At 54.5% G+C, this 25541-nt stretch overlaps 1 protein-coding gene across 5 annotated transcripts in view; it reads right to left on the bottom strand.

Annotated features, from left to right (window-relative positions):
• The window catches only part of LOC308463808 (indoleamine 2,3-dioxygenase 2-like), a 59399-nt gene that overhangs the window by 11902 nt on the left and 21956 nt on the right, over positions 1 to 25541 (bottom strand). For all 5 annotated transcript variants that reach the window (XM_080982558.1, XM_080982561.1, XM_080982559.1 and 2 more), the window contains one exon: positions 4962 to 5079. In XM_080982558.1, coding sequence (XP_080838684.1) covers positions 4962 to 5079 — 118 coding nt within the window. The remainder of the gene's footprint in view (positions 1 to 4961; positions 5080 to 25541) is intronic.

The raw sequence follows: 25541 nt of genomic DNA, 5'->3' as shown, positions 1-25541 counted from the left end.
CCTTTGGCTCGTCCTACTGCGCACAACATTGCATCCAGACCGGCCAGGAGGAGGAGGGCCAGGAGGAAGGGCAACAGTTGCATCTAGGCATGGTGCAGGCAGTGCCCCACAAGTACAAGGGGTTTTTGGAGGTCTTCTGCGAAAAAGAAGCTGACCAATTACCACCCCACCGGCCCTATGACTGTGCAATTGACCTCTTACCAGGGGCGACGCTACCGACTGCGAAGCTGTATTCCATGTCTGAAGATGAGATGCAGGAACTCAGGGAGTTCATAGATCACAATTTGAAGCGGGGATTCATCCGAGAATCCAAGGCAGTGGGGGGCAGTCCTGTGTTTTTCGTGAAGAAGAAGGACACGCCCCAAAAAAGGCTCATTGTGGACTATAGGGCCATAAACTCGATGACAAAGCCCAAGGCCTTCCCCATGCCCAAAATTGACGACCTGCTCGCGACGGTGAGGAAGGGGAGGATCTTCACCAAGTTGGATCTACGCGGAGCATACAATCTAATACGCATGAGGGAAGGTGACGAGTGGAAGACGGCCATGTTCACGCCGCTGGGCACCTATGAATACAGAGTTATGCCGTTTGGTCTCCAAAATGGCTCCCACTGTTTCCAAGCCTTCATGCACCACGTGCTAGCGGGACTCCTCTACAAGAAGTGCGTATGCTTCCTCGACGACATTCTGATCTTCTCAGAATCGCGGGAGACTCACGAGAGAGACGTAAAGGAGGTCCTGCAGAGGCTGCGGGAGCACAGGCTCTACGCCAAACTGGAGAAGTGCCAGTTCGACGTGACGGAGGTGGATTTCCTGGGCTACCGGCTGTCCGACAAGGGACTAGCCATGGACAGCGCCAAGGTCCGCGCGGTGTTGGACTGGAATAGCCCGCGCAATCGGAAGGAGGTCCAGAGGTTCGTCGGCTTCGCCAACTTTTACCGCAAGTTCATCAGGGGTTTCGCGAAAGAGACGGCAGCTATCACGGACACCCTCAGTTCCAAGAAGAAAAAGTTCACATGGACGGGCCAAGCGGAGCAGTCCTTCAGGAGACTTAAGAGCCTTTTCGCGTCCGAAGAACAGCTGCTACACGTGAATCCCGGCAGGCCCATGCGGGTTGAGACTGACGCATCTGACAGAGCAGTGGGGGCCGTCCTCTTGCAGGAAGATCCGCAAGGGAACTGGAGGCCCTGCGCTTTCTATTCCCGGAAGCTCAGCAAGTCGGAACAGAACTACACCATCTGGGACAGGGAGTTGTTGGCCATCCACGCGGCTTTCAAGGCGTGGCGGCACTTCCTCATCGGAGCCAAGCACACCGTGCAAGTCCGCACGGACCACAAGAACCTAGAGTATTGGCGCACGGCGAAGCTCCAGAGCCAGAGGCACATGAGATGGGCGGAGTTCTTTGCGGATTTCGATTTCCGGATAGAGTATATCCCGGGAGACAACAACGTCATAGCGGATGCGCTCTCCAGGAAACCGCAGTATCTCGAGGAAGCGGCACCAGTGGCAGCCAGGCACATTTTCGCACCGCAAGCGTGGGCGTGCGCTTCCGCCGCCGTGGACCTGGACGCGGTACGACGCGCGCTACAGACGGATCCGTTCGCACAATCCAAGATGGAGGAGGTGCGACGAGGGACAGCAAAGGACGGCGAATTCCAGATACGCGACGGCCTGCTGACCCGCAAAGGTGCTCTCTACGTGCCGGGAGACGATCTCCGCGCGAAGGTTTTACAGCAGTTACACGACGCACCCAGCGCGGGTCACTTCGGCAAAGAAAAGACGGCGGACTTAGTAGCCAGGGACTTTTGGTGGCCCCAGATGCGAGGGGAGGTCGCGGATTACGTCGCCAGGTGTGACACGTGTCAGAGGTCCAAGCCAGTGCACAAGAATCCAGCGTGATTGCTGGAACCGCTGGAGACGCCACTACAGCCGTGGGAAAGGGTGGCGCTGGACTTTGTTACTGATCTGCCCAGTTCGCGAGGCAAGACGGCGGTGCTTGTGGTTGTAGACCTGTTCACCAAGATGGCGCACTTCATTCCTTGCGCGAAGGTGGCAACAGCGGAACAGACCGCCAAGCTGTTCATAGACCACATGTTCCGGGTGCACGGCTTACCACGGTCCATCCTGTCCGACCGGGGTCGCCAATTCGTTTCCAGTTTCTGGCAGAAGCTCCTGGGCATCCTGAATGTCAAGATCAACTTAGCGTCGGCGAGACACCCGCAAACCAACGGCCAAGCGGAGAGGGTCAACGCCATCATGCAGCAGTACCTGCGATGTTACGCCAATCAAAAGCCTGCAACTTGGGTGGACTACTTACCGATGGCCGAGTTTGCCTACAACAACACGAAGCACGCGTCAACGGGGGTGACACCGTTCTTCGCCAACAATGGGCGACATCCCAGAACCTTCCCGGCGTTGGAGACAACGACGCAGGGGGAGTCGCAGGGAGCTGAGCATTTAGCAGCAGAATTGCAGGAGGTCCACGAGGAGCTACGACGGCACTTGGAACTAGCTAAACACGCCTACAAAGTGCAGGCAGACAGGCACAGGAGGGCAGGAGAAGACATCCAGGTGGGGGACTGGGTATGGTTAGCAGCCCAGGCGGTGCCGGCCAAGTCGTTAGCTAAGAAGAAGCTAGGACACAAACAGCTAGGGCCATACCAAGTTGAGGGCAGGATCAATCCCGTAGCTTTTCGGTTGACCCTCCCGGAAGGTTCCAGAATGCACCCGGTCTTTCATAGGTCGGTGCTTACACCCTACAAGGCCCCACACAGATTTCAGGAGCCAGGGACGGCACCAGACCCACGTAGAAAGTCACCGGGGGGGGGAAGTCACCGAGGACCCCGACACTCAACGAGGTCATGGAAATTCTGGACTCGAGATGGGGGGAGGAGGGAGTGGAATACCTCCTCGCCAGGGAAGGTACCCCGGCCAGCGCCAACAGTTGGGTGCCAGATTATGCTCTGGAGGAACCTCTTCTTAAAGACGAGTTCCATGCACTCTTCCCACACAGGCCCATGCCAGCGGAGTATTTTGACGACTGGCTTTTTACGCCCACACTTTCAGGCAGCACCTTCCGGGGGTTCTCCTCCGCAGAGGAGACCACGCCGGAATCGAGCCCTCCAAGGGGATCGTGCTCGGGGGTGGACACGGACCGCTCTTATTGGTGGGACGATCAACCAGAAGTGGGGTGGCGAAGGGGGCCTTGGCAAGCAGCATCGCCTGAAGTAACAGGGGGAGGGAAGGGTTTGGATGTGTTGGGGGAGGACCCCGGTTTCGAGCACTCATACACTGAACTGGAAGCAGAGGAGATCGACGTCGACGAACTGTATCCAGCATCTACCCCCGCTACAACGGAGCTCCCGGAACCTGCGCCCGAGCAGCGGGAGGGGGGAAGGGGGGGCTTCGAGGGGGGGATGGATGTCAGGGGTTCAGGGACAGAGGCACAGGGTAGGCAGGAGATGGAGAGCGATGGGGATGAATCCCAGGACAGCGAGGAAGAGGATGACAATTACTCAAGAGATTCCATGAGTCTTTCCAGCGAATCAGAGGATTCCCAGAAGGGGGCGCCGGTGGTCAAGGCCAGGGGAGCCCCAGGGGGGACGTGTCAGGAGCAGGGGGCCAGCGGGGGATCCCAAAGTGGCAGCTGGGCGTCAGGACCAGCCTCCCCGCCAGAGTGCAGCGAAGGGGGTGGAGGTTTCAGTGTATCAGGGGAAGCAGCTCCGGCAGCAGAGAAGGGAGGGAGGTCGGAGCAAGCCACCCTCCCGGAAGGGGAGGGGAGTAGTGAAGGGAGTAGTGTAGCTGTTAAAAGGAAGGTTAGAGGTTGGGCGCACGCGCCAAGTTCAAATGTAGAGGCGCGCGGAAGTACAGGGAGCCCGGAGGAGGGGCCAGGTCCCAAAGCCCGCAGGAGGGGGCAAGAGCAGTCTGGGGATTCCGCATCAGAGGAATCCAGGAGAGGCGAAACCCCAGCGGGCAGGAAGACCCTGCGGAAAAGGAAAGAGAGGAAGAGGTGGAGCAGCGCAAGCCTCTTAAACTGGTGCAGGGGAGGGACTGATTCAGAGGGGACTTCAGCGGTCTAAGCGTAACAGACGTAGGGCTGCGCGCCTCGGATGTGAAGCAAACAATGAACTGCAATAAACACTTTTGTATATAAGAAGAGATAGGCGTTGGTCTTTTGTGAGCTGAGACTTGAGGCAGCCCTGACAACACCCTTTCTCCAAAGGAGCCCATGCAGAAAACACATCAATACCAAAACAAGACTAGTGAGATTTCTTGAAACAGTTGAAAACAATATTCTAAAAACGACAAAAAACCGCTCCTATTCTCAAATTAATAATTTCAGGGGTGCCAGGGGGAAGGACTTTCAGCTCTCAAATGCTGACACAGGAGTGTTTTAAAATTTCTCCTAAATGCTAATAATGAGGGAGGCTGACACACCTCACAATGGAGGGCATTCCACAAATGAACGTTTCACCAAGAATGTCATGTGACAGGTCACTGCCAAGCAGGCAACCCTCAATGGCTGCATTGGGTTTCCCTTGCTGATCCTATCCAGTGCTAGTTCTACTCAGAGCAAACCTATTACTAACTTAGGTTCATTCATTTCAATGGAACTACTTTGAGTAGCTGAATCTGCACTTTCTTTTTCACAGGGCAGTAATATTCTCAGGAAGTTGAATTCTGTTGTCAGGATCACATCATGAGACTTTTCCATATTTCTGCACAATCATAGTCTACACACACAACTGTTGTGTTTTAGATAGCCAGCCTGTGGTTCTTCTTCATTTGGAGTCAGGGATGATGAGAGTTGTGTCCAACAACATCTGGAGGGCATTTGCTACTCCCATTTTAGAGTGCATATCACTTTTATGCTATTTTCTCCAGCTTTCTAGCTTTTCTGTCCTTGTGCTATGAATGGCTGAGCAATAGTTTGTGAATGAAAGTGGGAAATATCAAGCTTACCATGCATTTTCTTCAACACCCTGGCCATGTCTCTGAGACTGCTTGCCACATCCTGCAGTGCTTCTTCCAGAATTCTATTGTCAGGCTGAAGCATGCCATTAACCACCTGTGGCACTGCCTGTAATAATAATAATAATAATAATAATAATAATAATAATAATAATAAACCTTTATTGTCACTACACCACCTGTGTGCAGTGAAATTAAATGAGCCCCCCCCCACATACAATGTAGGAGGCAGAGAGGGGTTCGATACAGACTTTTCATTCTAGAATCAAAGTGAACTGAGCACTTGTGCTTTCTATGCAATCCACACACAACTGAGATCCATTGCACATTGTTTTGCCCCTGAAAAGCGTTTCTTGAGAAACTAGCTTCATTCCAAAAACAAAAGCTTATTTGCAGTTTGATTCTGCATTGCCCTGCAGTAAGGCCACATTCACACTCATACATTTAAAGCTCTTTGACGCCAAAAGTCATGGCTTCTCCCAAAGATTTCTGAGAGCTCTGACTTCTTAAGAGTGCTGAGAGTCATTAGACAACCCAAGCTTAGTACATAACAGTGTAAAACCATTCTGGGAATTCTAATTCTGAAAGGGGTCTCTCCCAGCAGTCTTAACAAACTAAAGATTGCATAATTCTTCGGGGGAAGCCATGACTGTTTAAAATTCTATAGTATATGGTGTGAATGCGGCCTGTGTCCATTTGAAAACAGATCAAAATAGATGGGGCATTTTTGGCAATGGAGTGTGTGTATCCACAATGATGTTGTGATTGCAATAATAGCTCCCTTAGGACATGTGCAGGCAAAAAAGGCTTGGGTAATCTAATCAGGCGGAGGGTAAACACACTGTGATGAGTATGAGTTACTCGTGCGTAAACTGGTGCCTCTCTAGGCTAATTTGCCTTGTTAAACCTTTCTGACTGCACAGCCCTTTCTAATCATGACTGTCTCAGTCACTCGCAGAATCCGTCAGTGGGCGTTTCTTGAATCTCTTCCAACATAAGAGTTGTTTGACACCCAATCTCCTCCTCCTCTCACTGCGCGGGAGCCTTCTGCGCAGGGAGGGCGTAGGTAGTGGAGGACCTGTCCCCTCCTCACTGAGTTCCAGTGAAGAGTCCGGGAGCCCTTTCTCCGATTTCCCCATCTGCCCACTTTTGTTCCTGGTGTTGCGCTTAAATGCTTCCCCCTCCACTGAGCTGCTTCTCCCCCTGCTGCTGGGTCCTTCTCCAGCATCATCTAGGAGCCTCCCCTTCGCCTCCCGCTCCGATGTCAGTTCCCTGACATCCACCCCCCCCCAGAATCCCCTCCACCCCTGGACCGACCTGTGGGACCAACTTCGTCCCCTTCGTCGGCCGAGGAGGCGGGGAACCCCCGGAAGGAACTGTCACCATCTTCTTTGGATTCGAAACCTGCTTCCCAACCGCTCTTCCACCTGCCAACGGGGTGGTCTTCCCAGTCTGATTCTTCTTCCTCCGAAACCTCTCCTCCCTCCTCCTCGGAGTCAGAAAATCCCTCAAAAACCTCTTCCTCATCTGTGGTTCCAAATTGCTCCTCCCAGAATCTCTCCAGGGGTTTGGGTTTGTCCGGGAACCGGCGGTGGAATACCTCCACCAGATACCTGTCCTCGAAGGCTTCCGTGGGGACCCACGTGTTTTCGGACCTGGGTTCCCCTTCCCACGCTACCAAATACTCCACCCGGCGCCCTTGCCACCTTGAGTCCAGTATTTTTGTGGCCCTGTGGTGGTGTTCCCTTTCTTCTACCTGCGGGTGTGTGGTGACTTCTCCCTCTTGCCCCTGGAATTCCCGCCTTTCCCTATGCGGTGAGAGCAGGGACCTGTGGAAAACCGGGTGTATTTTCATGCTATCAGGCAACTTGAGCTTAAATGCCACGGGATTAACTTGCTGTGTTACCTCAAAAGGTCCCAGCCGTCTGGGCTGCAACTTCTTGCACCCCCCTTTGAAAGGTAGACCTTGGGTGGACAACCACACCCGGTCCCCCACCCGTATGGTCTCCCCTTCCCTGCGGTGCTTGTCTGCCTGCCTCTTGTAAGTTTCCTTGGCCCGCTCCAAGTTCATCTTAAGTTGCTGGTGTAGGGCCTCCATTTCTTCCACAAACTGCTCTGCAGCGGGTACGCTCCAGCTTTCCTCCCCACTCCCCGGGAAGGCCCTGGGATGACACCCATGGTTGGCCATGAATGGGCTCATTCCCGTGGACACGTGTTCCGCGTTGTTGTACGCGAATTCAGCCAGCGCTAGTTTTTCTACCCAATCGTTCTGCCTCTCGCTGACATAGCAGCGTAGGTATTGCTGGAGTATACTGTTCGCTCTTTCTGCTTGCCCGTTGGTCTCTGGGTGTCTCGCCGTCGAGAAACCCACCTCCACCTGCAGCAAGCTCATGAGCTTCCTCCAGAACCGGGAAGTAAATTGTTTTCCGCGGTCGGAGATAACCCTCAAGGGGGCGCCATGCAGCCGGAATATGTGCTCCACAAACAACCGGGCTGTTTCCTCTGCCGTTACAGCATGTGAGCAAGCTATAAAATGGCACATTTTTGTCAGTAGGTCGACCACTACCATGACTGCTGTCTTTCCCCGGGACTTGGGCAAATCTGTCATAAAATCAATGGATACCACCTCCCAGGGTTTCCCCGGCGTGGGTAAGGGTTCCAGTAATCCTGTGGGGGCAGCCCGCTCCCCCTTTGCCCTTTGGCAGCGGTCGCACCCCCGTACATATTCCCGTACATCCTCCCTCACCCTGGGCCACCAGAACTGCCTGGTCACAAGCATCATGGTTTTGTGCTGTCCAAAGTGCCCTGCTGTGGGGTTGTCGTGGAGTTGTTTGAGTACCTTTCCCCTCAGGGTCTCCCCCGGTACGTAAAGCGCTCCCCTATAGTACAGTACCCCTTCCTTCTCCTCAAACCCTTCTTGGGTCCCTCTTCCGTCTCGTAGTTCCCGGATTTTAGTTTGCGCGAACACGTCGTTTCTGGTCAGCCCGGCTAGTTCTCGTTTCCCCACCAAAGTTCCCCCACACACCCATCGGTCCTCGGGGATCACGTGTCGTTTCTCCGGCGGCCCCTCTCCTTCCAGGTACTCCGGTTTACGCGAGAGAGCGTCTGCTCTTACGTTTTCCTCTCCGGGCACGTATCGGATTTCAAAGAAAAACTTGGAGAACTCCTGTGCCCATCGAATCTGTCTCTGGTTGAGTACTCGTGCGGTTCTCCAGTACTCCAAGTTCTTGTGATCTGTGCAAACCTGGATCTGTTGTTGCGCCCCTATCAGTAGATGACGCCAACGACGAAAGGCCGCGTAGATTGCCAGCAGTTCGCGGTCATACACTGTATAGTTTTGCTCTGACTTGCTCAGTTTTCTCGAGAAAAAGGCACACGGTTTCCATTCCTGCTTGCCCCTCCCTGGCTGCAAAAGGACCGCCCCTACGGCTCTGTCGGACGCGTCGGTCTCTAGCCTCAGGGGTTTCTCCAGATCTACGTGCAGGAGTTGTTCTTCCGATGCGAACGCCTTCTTCAGTTTTTCGAAGGATTGCTGGGCCTCTTCTGTCCACACAAACTTCTTTTTGCTACTGAGACAATCCGTGATGGGCGCTGTCAAGTGGGCGAAGTTCTTGATGAACTTCCTGTAGAAGTTGCTGAACCCTAGGAACCTCTGTACGTCCTTCCGTGTTTTGGGAGCCTTCCACTCCAGCACTGCCTGCACCTTGCTTGGGTCCATCGCTAAGCCTTTGTCAGACAACTTGTACCCCAGAAACTCGACTTCTCTGGCGTGAAACTGACATTTTTCCAGCTTGACCCACAACTGGTGCTTCTGCAGTCGTTGTAACACTTCCCTGACGTCTCTAACATGTTGCTCCTCATTGTCCGAATAAATTAAGACGTCGTCCAAGAAGGCTACGCAGTTCTTGTACAGCAGAGACCCCAACACGTGGTGCATGAAAGCTTGAAAACAGGCGGAGCCCGACTGTAATCCAAAAGGCATAACTAAGTACTCAAAGGCACCTAGGGGTGTGAACATTGTGGTCTTCCATTCGTCCCCCTCCCTCATCCTGATCAAATTGTATGCGCCCCTGAGGTCCAGCTTGGTAAAAATTTTGCCTTTCCTCACTCGCGTTAAAATGTCGTCAATCCTGGGCATTGGGAAGGTCACGGGTTCTGACACCAAATTGACAGCTCTATAGTCCACTACGAGCCTGGGTTTATTTGTGTCCTTTTTGTCCACAAAGAACACCGGACTGCCCCCTACTGCCTTTGATTCTCTTATGAAGCCTCTTTTCAGGTTCTTGTCAATAAATTCTCGCAACTCCTTCATCTCCCTGTCAGACATGGCGTACAGCTTACCCACTGGCAGCTGAGCCCCCGGAAGCAAGTTGATCTGGCAGTCAAAGGGCCTATGGGGTGGCAGTCTATCTGCCTCCTTCTCGCTGAAGACCTCCCGCAGATCTGCGTATTGTGGCGGCACCTCCCCTTTCCGCTCCACCGCCATCCCAGCCACCCTGGCCACGGTCATTCTTGGGGCTTCCCCCCCTAGGCAGTGTTCCAGGCAGTAAGCTGACCCAAAGGTGACTGTCCTCTGATGCCACGCCACCACTGGATCATGTTGTGCTAGCCAGCTCATCCCTAATATTATTGGGGGCCCTGCTAGTGAGGCGACGTGAAAGGCGATGGTCTCCGAGTGCCTGGACACCCTCATTCTCATTGGTGGGGTCTGGTGTGTCACTTCCCCTCCTAGAAGCTCCCTGCCATCAATGGTGGTCACTTGCAAGGGAAAATCCAAAGGCAGTAAGTGGAGCTGGTGCTCTAATGCAAAGTCTTTGCTGAAGAAATTACATGAGCTGCCTGAATCCAGCATCCCTTTCACCTTGACTGGGTGCCCGTTCGGGAGTTCTAGCACCACTTCGATGGCTATTGCCGCCTTGGGGGGGTCTGGTTGGGGCACTTTTACTGGTGGCTGGCCTGGCTGTTGTGCCCCTTGATTGGCAGCCAAGCGTTCCCGTTTCCCTGTTCCTGTTCCTTTACCACCTCCTCCTCACCCCCTGCGGCTCCCACCATTCCTTGCCAGGCCTTTCTTTGAGGGCAGGCTCTGGCAAAATGGCCTGGCCGCTGGCAAAGGTAACACTTCTTGGAGGTTTTCCAATCCTTTCCCTCCTTTTTGCGCCCTTCGCTGGTGCTTGAAACTTCCCGCGCGCGTGCCCCATCTATTTCCATTGGCTCTGCTGGCGGGGAAGACTGCCTTGGTATTTCAGGAATGCGGTAGTCATGGCAACGTTGCTCTCTCCCTTCCCGCCTCTCCTGGGCCCGCGCTTCCTGGCGCACGCCAATCGCAAGCACAGCCTTGGTCAGCTGATCCATCCCCTGTGGGCGGGGTGGGCGGGAAAGTTCATCCTTAACCGTTGGGGACAACCCCTCCTCGAATAACATCTGTATGGGTTCGGAGCCCAGTTCCCACCTGAGGCGGTGAACTATCATGGCAAAGCGTGACCAGTAGTCCCTAACTGACTGGCTCCCCTGTTTACAGTTCATCAATTCCCGCTTTGTCACACTTTTTTGAACATCAGTGGAAAACATTGCGTCCATTGCTTGGAAGAATTTCCTCAGGTCCTGCATGGAGGCATTCTGCGTCGCCATAAGGGGCCTGACCCATTCCCTGGCCCCGTCCTGCAGGTGACCCACAATATATGCCACCCGCGCCGCGTCGTCTTCAAAATCGTCATGCTGCAATTCCAATGCGTACTCTATTTCCGTTCGAAACGCACTGTATTCTTGCGGCTTCCCCCCAAATTTGTGCACCAGTCCCGGTACCTTCCTTGCTATGGGGGTGGGTCTGACCTGTGCATCTTGAGACCGCCTTTCGTCCAGCCGCGCCGTCAGAATGGCCACATGCTGCTCCAACTCTCGGTTCCTCTCCACCAGCGTTTGCCCTCCAGCTGCTCCCCCCTGGGTGCTGGCTTCTCCGGGCTTGCTCATGATGCTGCCTGCCTGCTGCTGCGCACGAGCAACTTTCAGGGACTGACGGATTGCTGTGATGAGTATGAGTTACTCGTGCGTAATCTGGTGCCTCTCCAGGCTAATTTGCCTTGTTAAACCTTTCTGACTGCACAGCCCTTTCTAATCATGACTGTCTCAGTCACTCGCAGAATCTGTCAGTGGGCGTTTCTTGAATCTCTTCCAACATAAGAGTTGTTTGACACCCAATCTCCTCCTCCTCTCACTGCGCGGGAGCCTTCTGCGCAGGGAGGGCGTAGGTAGCGGAGGACCTGTCCCCTCCTCACTGAGTTCCAGTGAAGAGTCCGGGAGCCCTTTCTCCGATTTCCCCATCTGCCCACTTTTGTTCCTGGTGTTGCGCTTAAATGCTTCCCCCTCCACTGAGCTGCTTCTCCCCCTGCTGCTGGGTCCTTCTCCAGCATCATCTAGGAGCCTCCCCTTCGCCTCCCGCTCCGATGTCAGTTCCCTGACACACACACACCCTTGTGGATGGCACAACTTTCTGCAGTTTCTCATTTTACCACTCTTAAATTGAGTTTACATTTTTGCTGCGATCTGAGGTATTTTTTAAAAAAGGCTCATGGACTTCCGGCGAGGCAAGATGGTGGGCGCCACAGCAGCATGGAGCTCCTGAAGACAGCCAGCTCCAACTGCGCTGCCTGGCTGGCCTCCAGTTTGCCAGGGCTGCCACTGCTACCACCGGAGGGGAACCGGGAGTCAGCGGGGGAAGCCGCCAAGACTCTCCCCAGTGACCTTGGCCGTGCCGGTGTGGTAGTGGCCCAAAGGGCCATAATGAATGTGATAATATGAACCCCTATAAATCCTTGAATATGCTTCTAATAGAGAAGTTATGGTAACCTGTTGCTTTATGAAACTGATGATTTGGCAAGTCGCCGTGCCCCACTGGGACAGAAGGACAGCTAATACGTCAATCACAAAGATACAGTTCATAAACTAGAACATAAGTTGATACATGGTGCAAATGGCTTCCCAACATGCATACTAACACAATCACGGTGAGAATCAAAGTTTAGTTAGCAATGCTTATTGCTGAATGAAATGAGGTAAAGATGAAATGAGGTAATGATGTACATGATTGGTGAAAACTGAAATCCTTTGTTTGAAATGTTATAAATACCCCTGCCCAGACCCTTGGGCGGGGTTGCAGTTTTGCAAAAAGATTCGACTATAACCTATTGCTTTGCAATAAACAACAATGGATTCCTAACTCCTCTTGTCTCTGAGTTTTATTGGCTTAACTCAGAAGATAAGCCATTTTTGGCTTACAACACCGGCACCAAGAGCACCCAACCAATGCCCCGGCAGAGCTCCAGGGCCTGAAGCCAAAGGGAAAACAAAGAAAAAAGTGGCTGTCGCCACTGCCACTGACACCAAAGAAAGAGGAGAGGTAGGTGAGAACTAGGAGGGCCAGGGAGGATTTTTTACCTCTATTTTTTCTAACTCCTAAGAATTAAAATGGTGGTGCCCAGAAGGGAGACCTGAACAGGCCACTTCCTGGGATCACCACTTCAGCCCTGATTTTCTGTCCTTCTAATTTTTATTCTATTATTATTATTATTATTATTATTATTATTATTATTATTTCTCATTTTTTATATTAAATAGAAAAAAGAGAATAAAATAAAAATCTGAGTCCCTGTTTGTTTGTTTTTTTTTTTGGGGGGGGGGAATCCTTCCTCCCCCCACCTTCCCATTACTACCATCAGCCTCTTTTAAAACAAAACTTTTCCATTCCCCCCTCCTTTCCCCCCTATTTTATTTCCCCCCTCTCAAAGCGAGTTTCTACATATACAGATATATTTTACTTTTATCATTTGATAGTATATATACTACTTCCAGGCACCACCACTCTCTTTCTTTTCTTTTTTCGGTTTTGTTGTTTTTTGCTTTCTCTTTCCTTCTTTCTTAACTCTTAAATTTCCTACTGCCTCCTTCTTCTCTCTTTTATCTCCTTCCCCTCCAACAAATAATAATAATTAAAATAATTAAAATTACAGACCTATATCTCCCCACCCACTTTCAATAGTAACCCCTCCTTTGTGGTCACCTACCTCATACATCCATAACTTGGACCACCACTGCAATTTTCTAATCATTACTGTTATTATTTCCACCCTCCTCTCTCTCTCTCTCTCTCTCTCTCTCTCTCTCTCATTTTTTCGTCTTTATATTTTACTCTAACTTCCCTCCTTTTTTATCCCTTCTTTCCTCTTCCTCTTCCTCTCTCCCTTTTGTCTTTGTTTGGTTTCATTTCATTCCTGAACACAACCCTGCCTGTCTTAAATTTTTAACTCTCTAATCTCATTTCCCACCCTTAATTGGACCCACTCCTCCCCATTGTACGCACGGGGATATCCAAAATTAACCCCCCCATGCTCCCTCTGGCCCCACCCCACCGGTCTCTTGCATCTCTGCCTTTTATGTCACCCTTTTATGTGAACTGTTTGTCTGTTGGTCTACTTGTCTGTCTGCTTGTCTGTTGTGCTCTCAGTGCTGTTCACCAACACAACTGGGACAACTATGGAAACCCCAGAGAAGCCCTTAAAACACATCCCAGACATGACAAAAATGGCCATCTAATCCAGATGCTCTGTAAAAGCCACCAATCAATAATGTTCAGCAACCCAACAACACCCAGGAACCACCACTACCACAACTCCTAACCGTAACACGCTCCACACCAAAAGGACACCACGCAGATCTCAAACCAAGAGCATCAGGGAGATCGAGATGGTGAACAGCACTGAGAGCACAACACACACACCCAAATGACAACAACCCAACAACAGAACGAGACCAGAGGGAAATGGAACTGAGATTAGCAGAGCTACTGAAGACAACAGTGTCTCCCCTGCAGATAATAATCAGCGACCTGACCTCCAAAGTGGGAACTCTAGAGAACAAGAAGCAAATGCAAGAAAGAATAGTAGAGCAGTACCAAGAGGAAAACACATGTGTGAATAATAAATTGGCTGAATTGGTAAGCTGCCTGGAAACAGAAAGCACAGAAATGAGAATCAAACAAGTGGACATTGAAGATTGCTGTGGACATCTGCAACTTTCCCAAAAAAGTGGAGGAGAAAAGCCTAGCAGACCTCATAGTACACTGGATAAAAACCACAATTCCAAACCTGACACTCCCAGAGCTCTAAAACCCATGCTGGAAACCAACGCCCCCCAAAAAACATCATCATGTGCTTTGCCTGTGTCAGGGGTTCAGGAGCAGAGGCAAGGGCAAGGGAGGAAACAGAGAGCGAGGGGGAGGAGGCAGAAGAAAAGATGAGTGATGACGACGACCCGAGATCTCCGAGTCTTTCCAGTGAATCAGAAGATTCACAGAAAGGAGCACCAGTGGCCAGGGCAAGGGGGGAGCCTAGGGGGACACCCCAGGAAGATAGAGCCAGAGGGGACTCAGAGGGGAGCAGTTGGAAATCGGGACCAGCGTCACCGCCAGAGAGCAGGGAAGAGGAAGGGCGCCAGGGATCAAGCGCTGGCAGCTCACAACAGGGGGGAGGGCACGAGTCAGGAGTGGCCACACCTCCATCGGGGAGCGAAGAAACGGTCAGACGGAAGGTGGAAGGTTGGGCGGGCGCGCCAAGTTCAAATGCACAGGAAGGTGGCGCAGTAGGCAGCCCGGAAAGGGAGCCAGGTCCTAAAGCCCGCCGAAAGGAGGGAGAAGAGTCAGGGGGGTCAGCGTCAGCGTCAGAGGAATCCCGGAAGGAAGAGACCCCGGGGGGCAGAGGGACCCAGAGAAGAACAGTCAGGCGGAAAAGGTGGAGCAGGGCTAGGATATTAAGTTGGTGTACAAGGGGCGGAGACTCAGACGGAGCTTCACCGATCTAACCATTAGACGTAGGGTTGCACGCAGCAGCTTGAGAATGGAAACTGTAACTCAATAAAGACTTTTATTTAATGATCGCTGGCTAGCGTGATCCTCTGTGAGCTAGGATCTGGAAGCAACTCTGACAGTAAGCTCCGTCTCATAAATTGTGGGCATCTACAGCCTCGCGGAGAGGAGAGAAAGCGGGTGCCTACTAGCGAGCTCACGAACGGCAGACAAAATGACGACCGAACAGCAGATAGCGGAACTCAGAGAAGCAGTGTCACGACTGAATGCCGAGGCTCTTGCATCCAGGAAGAGAGAGGAGGACGCAGCTGCCGCCTACAGGGATCTCCAGGTCAGGTTGGAAGTGCTTACGAAGCATGGGCAACTGACACCCAAACCGGAGGGGATTGGGTTGGGGAGACGAACAGGCGGTCTGGTCTCTCACTTCGATGGGAATTTGCAACAGTACCCCAACTTTAGAGCAGATGTAATGTGTGCACTGCAACTGCTGAACAATGACTTTAGAGATGAGCAAGAGAAGGTGGGATTCATCATGTCCCATTTGCATGGAGATGCTAAAGCATGGCTGCGCAATTTGTGGAGAGATAAGGATCCGGCGCTCCAAAATGCGGATGCCTTTATTAAAGCGATGGATGGGTGCTTTTTATCAAGCATTGACGTGGATCTTGCTCGGCAGCAGATACATGGACTGAAGCAAGGGAGGGCCAGCGTAAGGCAGTACCATGCCCGCTTTTTCGCTTTGGTCAGTGCCCTGGAATGGGACAGAGATTCGGCTCCTGTAAGAGACCTGTTTTGGGAGGGATTGCACGGCTCGGTTAAAGATGAAATTGCGAGGGGGGAGAGACCCCGGACCACGCAGGAGATCGTTCAGAGGGCGTTGGCGGTGGGGGTGAGGCTGGAAGAACGTCCGTGGAGCAGGGACGAAGGGCGCGGAGGGCGCGAACCAGCCAGGGGCTCCTCCTTCCTTCCCAGAGAAGCAGCGCGTGCGCAATCCACGCCTCCGCCAGGAGGAGGGGCGGAACCTATGGAGGTTGGAGGTGCAAGGGCTCAGTCAGCAGCCAGAGCCCTAGCACCGGCAACAGTGAAAGCGAAGCCTCCTAGAGGGAACAGGAAATGTTACATCTGCGATGATCCACAGCATATGGCGAAAGAGTGTCCCCAGAGGCTCCACAAGCACACTGCAGCCTCAGCAATGGTAACTGCAGCAACGCAGCAAGGAGAACCACAGCAGGGAAACGACGGAGTCTGGCTGGAGGAAGAGGCACTGGGGGCCAGCCAGACGTCTCAGTGAAGCAGTCCCCAGAGATTTTACAGCCCATGGACCCCCTCCCGCCCAAACCAGTAGTAAGGCTCACCGCATCTCTCCAGCTGCCCAATGGAATCACCATGGACGTGCCAATCACCATTGACTCAGGAAGCAATGCGGACTTTATAGGGCAGGACTTTGTCGACCGGCACGCTATGCAGTTGCTGCCTGCCACGCTGCCCCTGCAGGTTGTCACGGTGGATGGCAGGGAGCTGCTAGGGGGGCAAGTGGTGAAGCAGACGCCACCAATGGTGATGCGACTTGGGAATCACAGGGAAATCATCAGCTTCAATGTCACTCAACTATCGGACACGCCCATTGTATTGGGCATGAGTTGGCTGGACAAGCACAGCCCGACGCTGGCTTGGTACCAGAGGCAGCTGACCTTCGGCTCTTCCTTTTGCGCTGAACACTGCATCGTGCCCCGGCAGGAAGGAGAGGAAGAGGAGTCACAGCTGCAGCTAGGCACGCTGCAAGCGGTTCCCCACAAGTACGCAGAATTTTTGGAGGTTTTCTGCGAGAAGGAGGCAGACAGGCTACCCCCCCAACAGACCATATGACTGCAAAATTGACCTGCTGCCGGGGGCGGCGCTGCCCAAAGGGAAGCTGTATTCCATGTCTGAGGACGAACTGCAGGAACTCAAAGAGTTCATAGATCATAATTTGGAGCGCGGTTTCATCCGAGAGTCCAAGGCAGCGGGGGGCAGTCCGGTATTCTTTGTTAAGAAGCGGGACACGCCCCAAAAAAGACTTGTAGTGGACTATCGCATCTTGAACAGTGTGACCAAGCCATCGGACTTCCCCATGCCCCGAATCGACGACCTCCTCGCAAAGGTACGGAAGGGCAGAGTGTTCACCAAGTTGGACCTGCGAGGGGCATACAACCTCATTCGCATGCGGGAAGGAGATGAGTGGAAGACAGCCATGTTCACGCCCCTGGGCACCTACGAATATAGAGTTATGCCTTTTGGATTGCAAAATGGCTCCCACGTTTTTCAAGCTTTCATGCATCACGTGTTGGCGGGGCTCCTCTACAAGACGTGCGTCTGTTTCTTGGATGACATCCTGATCTTTTCGGAATCGCAGCAGGAGCATGACAGACACGTCAAGGAAGTGCTGAGCAGGCTACAGCAACATAGGCTTTACGCCAAGCTGGAGAAGTGCCAATTCGACGTGACGGAGGTGGATTTCCTGGGCTACAAGTTGTCTGATAAAGGGCTCGCCATGGACAGCGCCAAGGTCCGAGCAGTGTTGGATTGGAAAAGCCCACGCAACCGGAAGGAGGTCCAACGGTTTGTCGGCTTCGCGAACTTCTATCGCAAGTTTATCAAAGGCTTTGCGATGCAGACAGCGGCCATCACGGACACGCTCAGCTCCAAGAAAAAGAAGTTCATCTGGACAGAGCAGGCGGAGCAGTCCTTTCAGGCACTCAAGCGTCTCTTCGCGTCGGAAGAGCAGCTGCTTCATGTCAACCCCAGCAGGCCGATGAGGGTGGAGACAGACACTTCGGACAGAGCCGTGGGAGCAGTCCTGCTGCAGAAAGACCCGCAGGGGGTTTGGAGGCCGGGAGCGTTTTACTCAAGGAAGCTCAGCAAGTCCGAACAGAACTACACCATCTGGGACAGGGAGTTGCTGGCCATTCATGCAGCGTTCAAAGCGTGGAGGCACTTCCTGATCGGCGCCAAGCACACGGTGCAGGTCTGCACGGACCACAAGAATCTAGAGCACTGGCGCACGGCACAGTTCCTGAACCAGAGGCAGATACGTTGGGCTGAGTTCTTTGCGAATTTCGACTTCCGAATAAAGTATGTCCCGGGGGACACCAACATCATGGCGGATGCTCTCTCCCGTAAGCCACAGTATCTGGAGGAGGCAACGCCAGCGGCCGCCATGCACATCTTCGCACCGACAGTGTGGGCGTGCGCGGCGGCAACAGTTGACCTGGATGCGGTGCGACGAGCGTTGCAGGATGACTCCTTCGCGCAAGCAAAGATGGCAGAGGTGCACAGGGGCACGGCAGCGACCGACGAGTTCCAGCTGCGAGATGGTTTGCTCATCCGTAAAGGGGCCATCTACGTGCCGGGAGACGAACTTTGCGCCAAGGTACTGCAGCAGCTGCACGACGCGCCCACTGCCGGGCACTTTGGCAAGGAGAAGACGGTGGAATTAGTAGCCAGAGACTTCTGGTGGCCCGGAATGAGAGGGGAAGTCGCGGACTACGTGGCGAGGTGTGACACCTGCCAGAGGGCCAAACCAGTGCACAGACCGCCGGCCGGACTGCTGGAACCGCTGCAAACTCCGTTCGAACCATGGGAGAGAGTGGCCCTGGACTTTGTCACGGATCTGCCCAGCTCGAGGGGCAAGACGGCTGTGCTGGTGGTGGTGGACTTGTTCTCCAAGATGGCACATTTCATTCCGTGTGCGAAGGTGGCCACGGCGGAACAAACCGCCAAACTGTTCATAGACCACGTGTTCAAGGTTCACGGTCTGCCGCGGTCTATTCTGTCCGACCGAGGGCGACAGTTCATCTCGAACTTCTGGCAGAGGCTGATGGGCTTCCTGAACGTCAAGATCAACCTGGCGTCGGCTAGACACCCGCAGACCAACGGGCAAGCGGAGCGGGTCAATGCCATCATGCAGCAGTACCTGAGATGTTATGCGAATCAACAGCCTGCGACGTGGGTGGATTACCTGCCTCTCGCCGAGTTCGCCTACAACAACACGAAGCACGTGTCCACGGGGGTCACGCCGTTCTTCGCCAACAACGGGAGGCACCCCAGAACCTTCCCGGGACTGGAAAGAATGGGGGAGGGGGAGCCGCAGACAGCAGATGCATTCGCGTCGGAGTTGCAGGAGGTCCACGATCAGCTGCGGCGGCACCTGGAGCTGGCTAAACACGCATACAAGGTACAAGCGGACAAACACAGAAGGGTTGGCGAAGAGATCCATGTGGGAGACTGGGTCTGGTTAGCAGCCCACGCAGTGCCGGCCAGGTCGTTGGCGAAGAAGAAACTAGGGCATAAACAACTGGGGCCCTACCAAGTCGAAGAACAGGTCAACCCGGTGGCTTTCAGGCTGGCTCTTCTGGAGGGTTCCAGAATGCATCCGGTGTTCCACAGATCGGTGCTCACTCCCTACAAGGCACCTCACAGGTTTCAGGAACCAGGAACGGCACCGGGTCCGCTCCGAGAGAGAACCGGGCAGGGGGGAGTGGCACGGGAGGAGCGCATCAACGAAGTCACGGAGATTTTGGACTCCAGATGGGGGGAAGAGGGGGTAGAATACCTTCTCGCCAAGGAGGGCACCCCGGCCAGTGCCAACAGCTGGGTGCCGGGCTACGCTTTAGACGAACCTCTGCTCAAAGAAGAGTTTCATGCCCTCTTCCCACATAGGCCAATGCCAGCAGACTTTTTCGACGACTGGCTTTTCACGCCCACGCTTTCAGCCAGCACGTTCCGGGGGTTCGACTCGGACGAGGAACCGACACGAGACGCCCGTTCCCCGGAGGGGTCACCCTCGGGATCTGCTTCAGAACCCTCGTATTGGTGGGATGATCGACCAGAGGAGCAGTTCCGCAGAAGGTGGCTGGAGGGTCCAGGACGAGCTACGTCTCCAGAAGGCAACGAGGGAGAGACGGACATGGACGTTTTCGGGGACGACCCGGGTTTCGAGCACGGCGGCACAGAGATGGAAGCGGAGGTGACCGTCGTCAACGAGAGCAGGGAGGAAGAACCGGAAGACTTCAGATGGCGGCCCGCCACGGGAAGCGAACTGTATCCGACATTCGTCCCCCTGACACGGCAGCACCCAGATCCCGCACCGGAAGGAGGGGAGGGGGGAAGAGGGGGCTTCGAGGGGGGGATGGATGTCAGGGGTTCAGGAGCAGAGGCAAGGGCAAGGGAGGAAACAGAGAGCGAGGGGGAGGAGGCAGAAGAAAAGATGAGTGATGACGACGACCCGAGATCTCCGAGTCTTTCCAGTGAATCAGAAGATTCACAGAAAGGAGCACCAGTGGCCAGGGCAAGGGGGGAGCCTAGGGGGACACCCCAGGAAGATAGAGCCAGAGGGGACTCAGAGGGGAGCAGTTGGAAATCGGGACCAGCGTCACCGCCAGAGAGCAGGGAAGAGGAAGGGCGCCAGGGATCAAGCGCTGGCAGCTCACAACAGGGGGGAGGGCACGAGTCAGGAGTGGCCACACCTCCATCGGGGAGCGAAGAAACGGTCAGACGGAAGGTGGAAGGTTGGGCGGGCGCGCCAAGTTCAAATGCACAGGAAGGTGGCGCAGTAGGCAGCCCGGAAAGGGAGCCAGGTCCTAAAGCCCGCCGAAAGGAGGGAGAAGAGTCAGGGGGGTCAGCGTCAGCGTCAGAGGAATCCTGGAAGGAAGAGACCCCGGGGGGCAGAGGGACCCAGAGAAGAACAGTCAGGCGGAAAAGGTGGAGCAGGGCTAGGATATTAAGTTGGTGTACAAGGGGCGGAGACTCAGACGGAGCTTCGCCGATCTAACCATAAGACGTAGGGTTGCACGCAGCAGCTTGAGAATGGAAACTGTAACTCAATAAAGACTTTTATTTAATGATCGCTGACTAGCGTGATCCTCTGTGAGCTAGGATCTGGAAGCAACTCTGACAGTAAGCTCCGTCTCATAAATTGTGGGCATCTACAGCCTTGCGGAGAGGAGAGAAAGCGGGTGCCTACTAGCGAGCTCACGAACGGCAGACAAAATGACGACCGAACAGCAGATAGCGGAACTCAGAGAAGCAGTGTCACGACTGAATGCCGAGGCTCTTGCATCCAGGAAGAGAGAGGAGGACGCAGCTGCCGCCTACAGGGATCTCCAGGTCAGGTTGGAAGTGCTTACGAAGCATGGGCAACTGACACCCAAACCGGAGGGGATTGGGTTGGGGAGACGAACAGGCGGTCTGGTCTCTCACTTCGATGGGAATTTGCAACAGTACCCCAACTTTAGAGCAGATGTAATGTGTGCACTGCAACTGCTGAACAATGACTTTAGAGATGAGCAAGAGAAGGTGGGATTCATCATGTCCCATTTGCATGGAGATGCTAAAGCATGGCTGCGCAATTTGTGGAGAGATAAGGATCCGGCGCTCCAAAATGCGGATGCCTTTATTAAAGCGATGGATGGGTGCTTTTTATCAAGCATTGACGTGGATCTTGCTCGGCAGCAGATACATGGACTGAAGCAAGGGAGGGCCAGCGTAAGGCAGTACCATGCCCGCTTTTTCGCTTTGGTCAGTGCCCTGGAATGGGACAGAGATTCGGCTCCTGTAAGAGACCTGTTTTGGGAGGGATTGCACGGCTCGGTTAAAGATGAAATTGCGAGGGGGGAGAGACCCCGGACCACGCAGGAGATCGTTCAGAGGGCGGTGGGGGTGAGGCTGGAAGAACGTCCGTGGAGCAGGGACGAAGGGCGCGGAGGGCGCGAACCAGCCAGGGGCTCCTCCTTCCTTCCCAGAGAAGCAGCGCGTGCGCAATCCACGCCTCCGCCAGGAGGAGGGGCGGAACCTATGGAGGTTGGAGGTGCAAGGGCTCAGTCAGCAGCCAGAGCCCTAGCACCGGCAACAGTGAAAGCGAAGCCTCCTAGAGGGAACAGGAAATGTTACATCTGCGATGATCCACAGCATATGGCGAAAGAGTGTCCCCGGAGGCTCCACAAGCACACTGCAGCCTCAGCAATGGTAACTGCAGCAACGCAGCAAGGAGAACCACAGCAGGGAAACGACGGAGTCTGGCTGGAGGAAGAGGCACTGGGGGCCAGCCAGACGTCTCAGTGAAGCAGTCCCCAGAGATTTTACAGCCCATGGACCCCCTCCCGCCCAAACCAGTAGTAAGGCTCACCGCATCTCTCCAGCTGCCCAATGGAATCACCATGGACGTGCCAATCACCATTGACTCAGGAAGCAATGCGGACTTTATAGGGCAGGACTTTGTCGACCGGCACGCTATGCAGTTGCTGCCTGCCACGCTGCCCCTGCAGGTTGTCACGGTGGATGGCAGGGAGCTGCTAGGGGGGCAAGTGGTGAAGCAGACGCCACCAATGGTGATGCGACTTGGGAATCACAGGGAAATCATCAGCTTCAATGTCACTCAACTATCGGACACGCCCATTGTATTGGGCATGAGTTGGCTGGACAAGCACAGCCCGACGCTGGCTTGGTACCAGAGGCAGCTGACCTTCGGCTCTTCCTTTTGCGCTGAACACTGCATCGTGCCCCGGCAGGAAGGAGAGGAAGAGGAGTCACAGCTGCAGCTAGGCACGCTGCAAGCGGTTCCCCACAAGTACGCGGAATTTTTGGAGGTTTTCTGCGAGAAGGAGGCAGACAGGCTACCCCCCCACAGACCATATGACTGCAAAATTGACCTGCTGCCGGGGGCGGCGCTGCCCAAAGGGAAGCTGTATTCCATGTCTGAGGACGAACTGCAGGAACTCAAAGAGTTCATAGATCATAATTTGGAGCGCGGTTTCATCCGAGAGTCCAAGGCAGCGGGGGGCAGTCCGGTATTCTTTGTTAAGAAGCGGGACACGCCCCAAAAAAGACTTGTAGTGGACTATCGCATCTTGAACAGTGTGACCAAGCCATCGGACTTCCCCATGCCCCGAATCGACGACCTCCTCGCAAAGGTACGGAAGGGCAGAGTGTTCACCAAGTTGGACCTGCGAGGGGCATACAACCTCATTCGCATGCGGGAAGGAGATGAGTGGAAGACAGCCATGTTCACGCCCCTGGGCACCTACGAATATAGAGTTATGCCTTTTGGATTGCAAAATGGCTCCCACGTTTTTCAAGCTTTCATGCATCACGTGTTGGCGGGGCTCCTCTACAAGACGTGCGTCTGTTTCTTGGATGACATCCTGATCTTTTCGGAATCGCAGCAGGAGCATGACAGACACGTCAAGGAAGTGCTGAGCAGGCTACAGCAACATAGGCTTTACGCCAAGCTGGAGAAGTGCCAATTCGACATGACGGAGGTGGATTTCCTGGGCTACAAGTTGTCTGATAAAGGGCTCGCCATGGACAGCGCCAAGGTCCGAGCAGTGTTGGATTGGAAAAGCCCACGCAACCGGAAGGAGGTCCAACGGTTTGTCGGCTTCGCGAACTTCTATCGCAAGTTTATCAAAGGCTTTGCGATGCAGACAGCGGCCATCACGGACACGCTCAGCTCCAAGAAAAAGAAGTTCATCTGGACAGAGCAGGCGGAGCAGTCCTTTCAGGCACTCAAGCGTCTCTTCGCGTCGGAAGAGCAGCTGCTTCATGTCAACCCCAGCAGGCCGATGAGGGTGGAGACAGACGCTTCGGACAGAGCCGTGGGAGCAGTCCTGCTGCAGAAAGACCCGCAGGGGGTTTGGAGGCCGGGAGCGTTTTACTCAAGGAAGCTCAGCAAGTCCGAACAGAACTACACCATCTGGGACAGGGAGTTGCTGGCCATTCATGCAGCGTTCAAAGCGTGGAGGCACTTCCTGATCGGCGCCAAGCACACGGTGCAGGTCTGCACGGACCACAAGAATCTAGAGCACTGGCGCACGGCACAGTTCCTGAACCAGAGGCAGATACGTTGGGCTGAGTTCTTTGCGAATTTCGACTTCCGAATAGAGTATGTCCCGGGGGACACCAACATCATGGCGGATGCTCTCTCCCGTAAGCCACAGTATCTGGAGGAGGCAACGCCAGCGGCCGCCATGCACATCTTCGCACCGACAGTGTGGGCGTGCGCGGCGGCAACAGTTGACCTGGATGCGGTGCGACGAGCGTTGCAGGATGACTCCTTCGCGCAAGCAAAGATGGCAGAGGTGCACAGGGGCACGGCAGCGACCGACGAGTTCCAGCTGCGAGATGGTTTGCTCATCCGTAAAGGGGCCATCTACGTGCCGGGAGACGAACTTCGCGCCAAGGTACTGCAGCAGCTGCACGACGCGCCCACTGCCGGGCACTTTGGCAAGGAGAAGACGGTGGAATTAGTAGCCAGAGACTTCTGGTGGCCCGGAATGAGAGGGGAAGTCGCGGACTACGTGGCGAGGTGTGACACCTGCCAGAGGGCCAAACCAGTGCACAGACCGCCGGCCGGACTGCTGGAACCGCTGCAAACTCCGTTCGAACCATGGGAGAGAGTGGCCCTGGACTTTGTCACGGATCTGCCCAGCTCGAGGGGCAAGACGGCTGTGCTGGTGGTGGTGGACTTGTTCTCCAAGATGGCACATTTCATTCCGTGTGCGAAGGTGGCCACGGCGGAACAAACCGCCAAACTGTTCATAGACCACGTGTTCAAGGTTCACGGTCTGCCGCGGTCTATTCTGTCCGACCGAGGGCGACAGTTCATCTCGAACTTCTGGCAGAGGCTGATGGGCTTCCTGAACGTCAAGATCAACCTGGCGTCGGCTAGACACCCGCAGACCAACGGGCAAGCGGAGCGGGTCAATGCCATCATGCAGCAGTACCTGAGATGTTATGCGAATCAACAGCCTGCGACGTGGGTGGATTACCTGCCTCTCGCCGAGTTCGCCTACAACAACACGAAGCACGTGTCCACGGGGGTCACGCCGTTCTTCGCCAACAACGGGAGGCACCCCAGAACCTTCCCGGGACTGGAAAGAATGGGGGAGGGGGAGCCGCAGACAGCAGATGCATTCGCGTCGGAGTTGCAGGAGGTCCACGATCAGCTGCGGCGGCACCTGGAGCTGGCTAAACACGCATACAAGGTACAAGCGGACAAACACAGAAGGGTTGGCGAAGAGATCCATGTGGGAGACTGGGTCTGGTTAGCAGCCCACGCAGTGCCGGCCAGGTCGTTGGCGAAGAAGAAACTAGGGCATAAACAACTGGGGCCCTACCAAGTCGAAGAACAGGTCAACCCGGTGGCTTTCAGGCTGGCTCTTCTGGAGGGTTCCAGAATGCATCCGGTGTTCCACAGATCGGTGCTCACTCCCTACAAGGCACCTCACAGGTTTCAGGAACCAGGAACGGCACCGGGTCCGCTCCGAGAGAGAACCGGGCAGGGGGGAGTGGCACGGGAGGAGCGCATCAACGAAGTCACGGAGATTTTGGACTCCAGATGGGGGGAAGAGGGGGTAGAATACCTTCTCGCCAAGGAGGGCACCCCGGCCAGTGCCAACAGCTGGGTGCCGGGCTACGCTTTAGACGAACCTCTGCTCAAAGAAGAGTTTCATGCCCTCTTCCCACATAGGCCAATGCCAGCAGACTTTTTCGACGACTGGCTTTTCACGCCCACGCTTTCAGCCAGCACGTTCCGGGGGTTCGACTCGGACGAGGAACCGACACGAGACGCCCGTTCCCCGGAGGGGTCACCCTCGGGATCTGCTTCAGAACCCTCGTATTGGTGGGATGATCGACCAGAGGAGCAGTTCCGCAGAAGGTGGCTGGAGGGTCCAGGACGAGCA

Source organism: Podarcis pityusensis (assembly GCF_964106645.2).
Source record: "Podarcis pityusensis genome assembly, chromosome: 15".
NCBI lineage: Eukaryota > Metazoa > Chordata > Lepidosauria > Squamata > Lacertidae > Podarcis > Podarcis pityusensis.
Note: the sequence above shows the minus strand (reverse complement) of the source record. Positions and strands in the feature narration are given on the sequence as shown.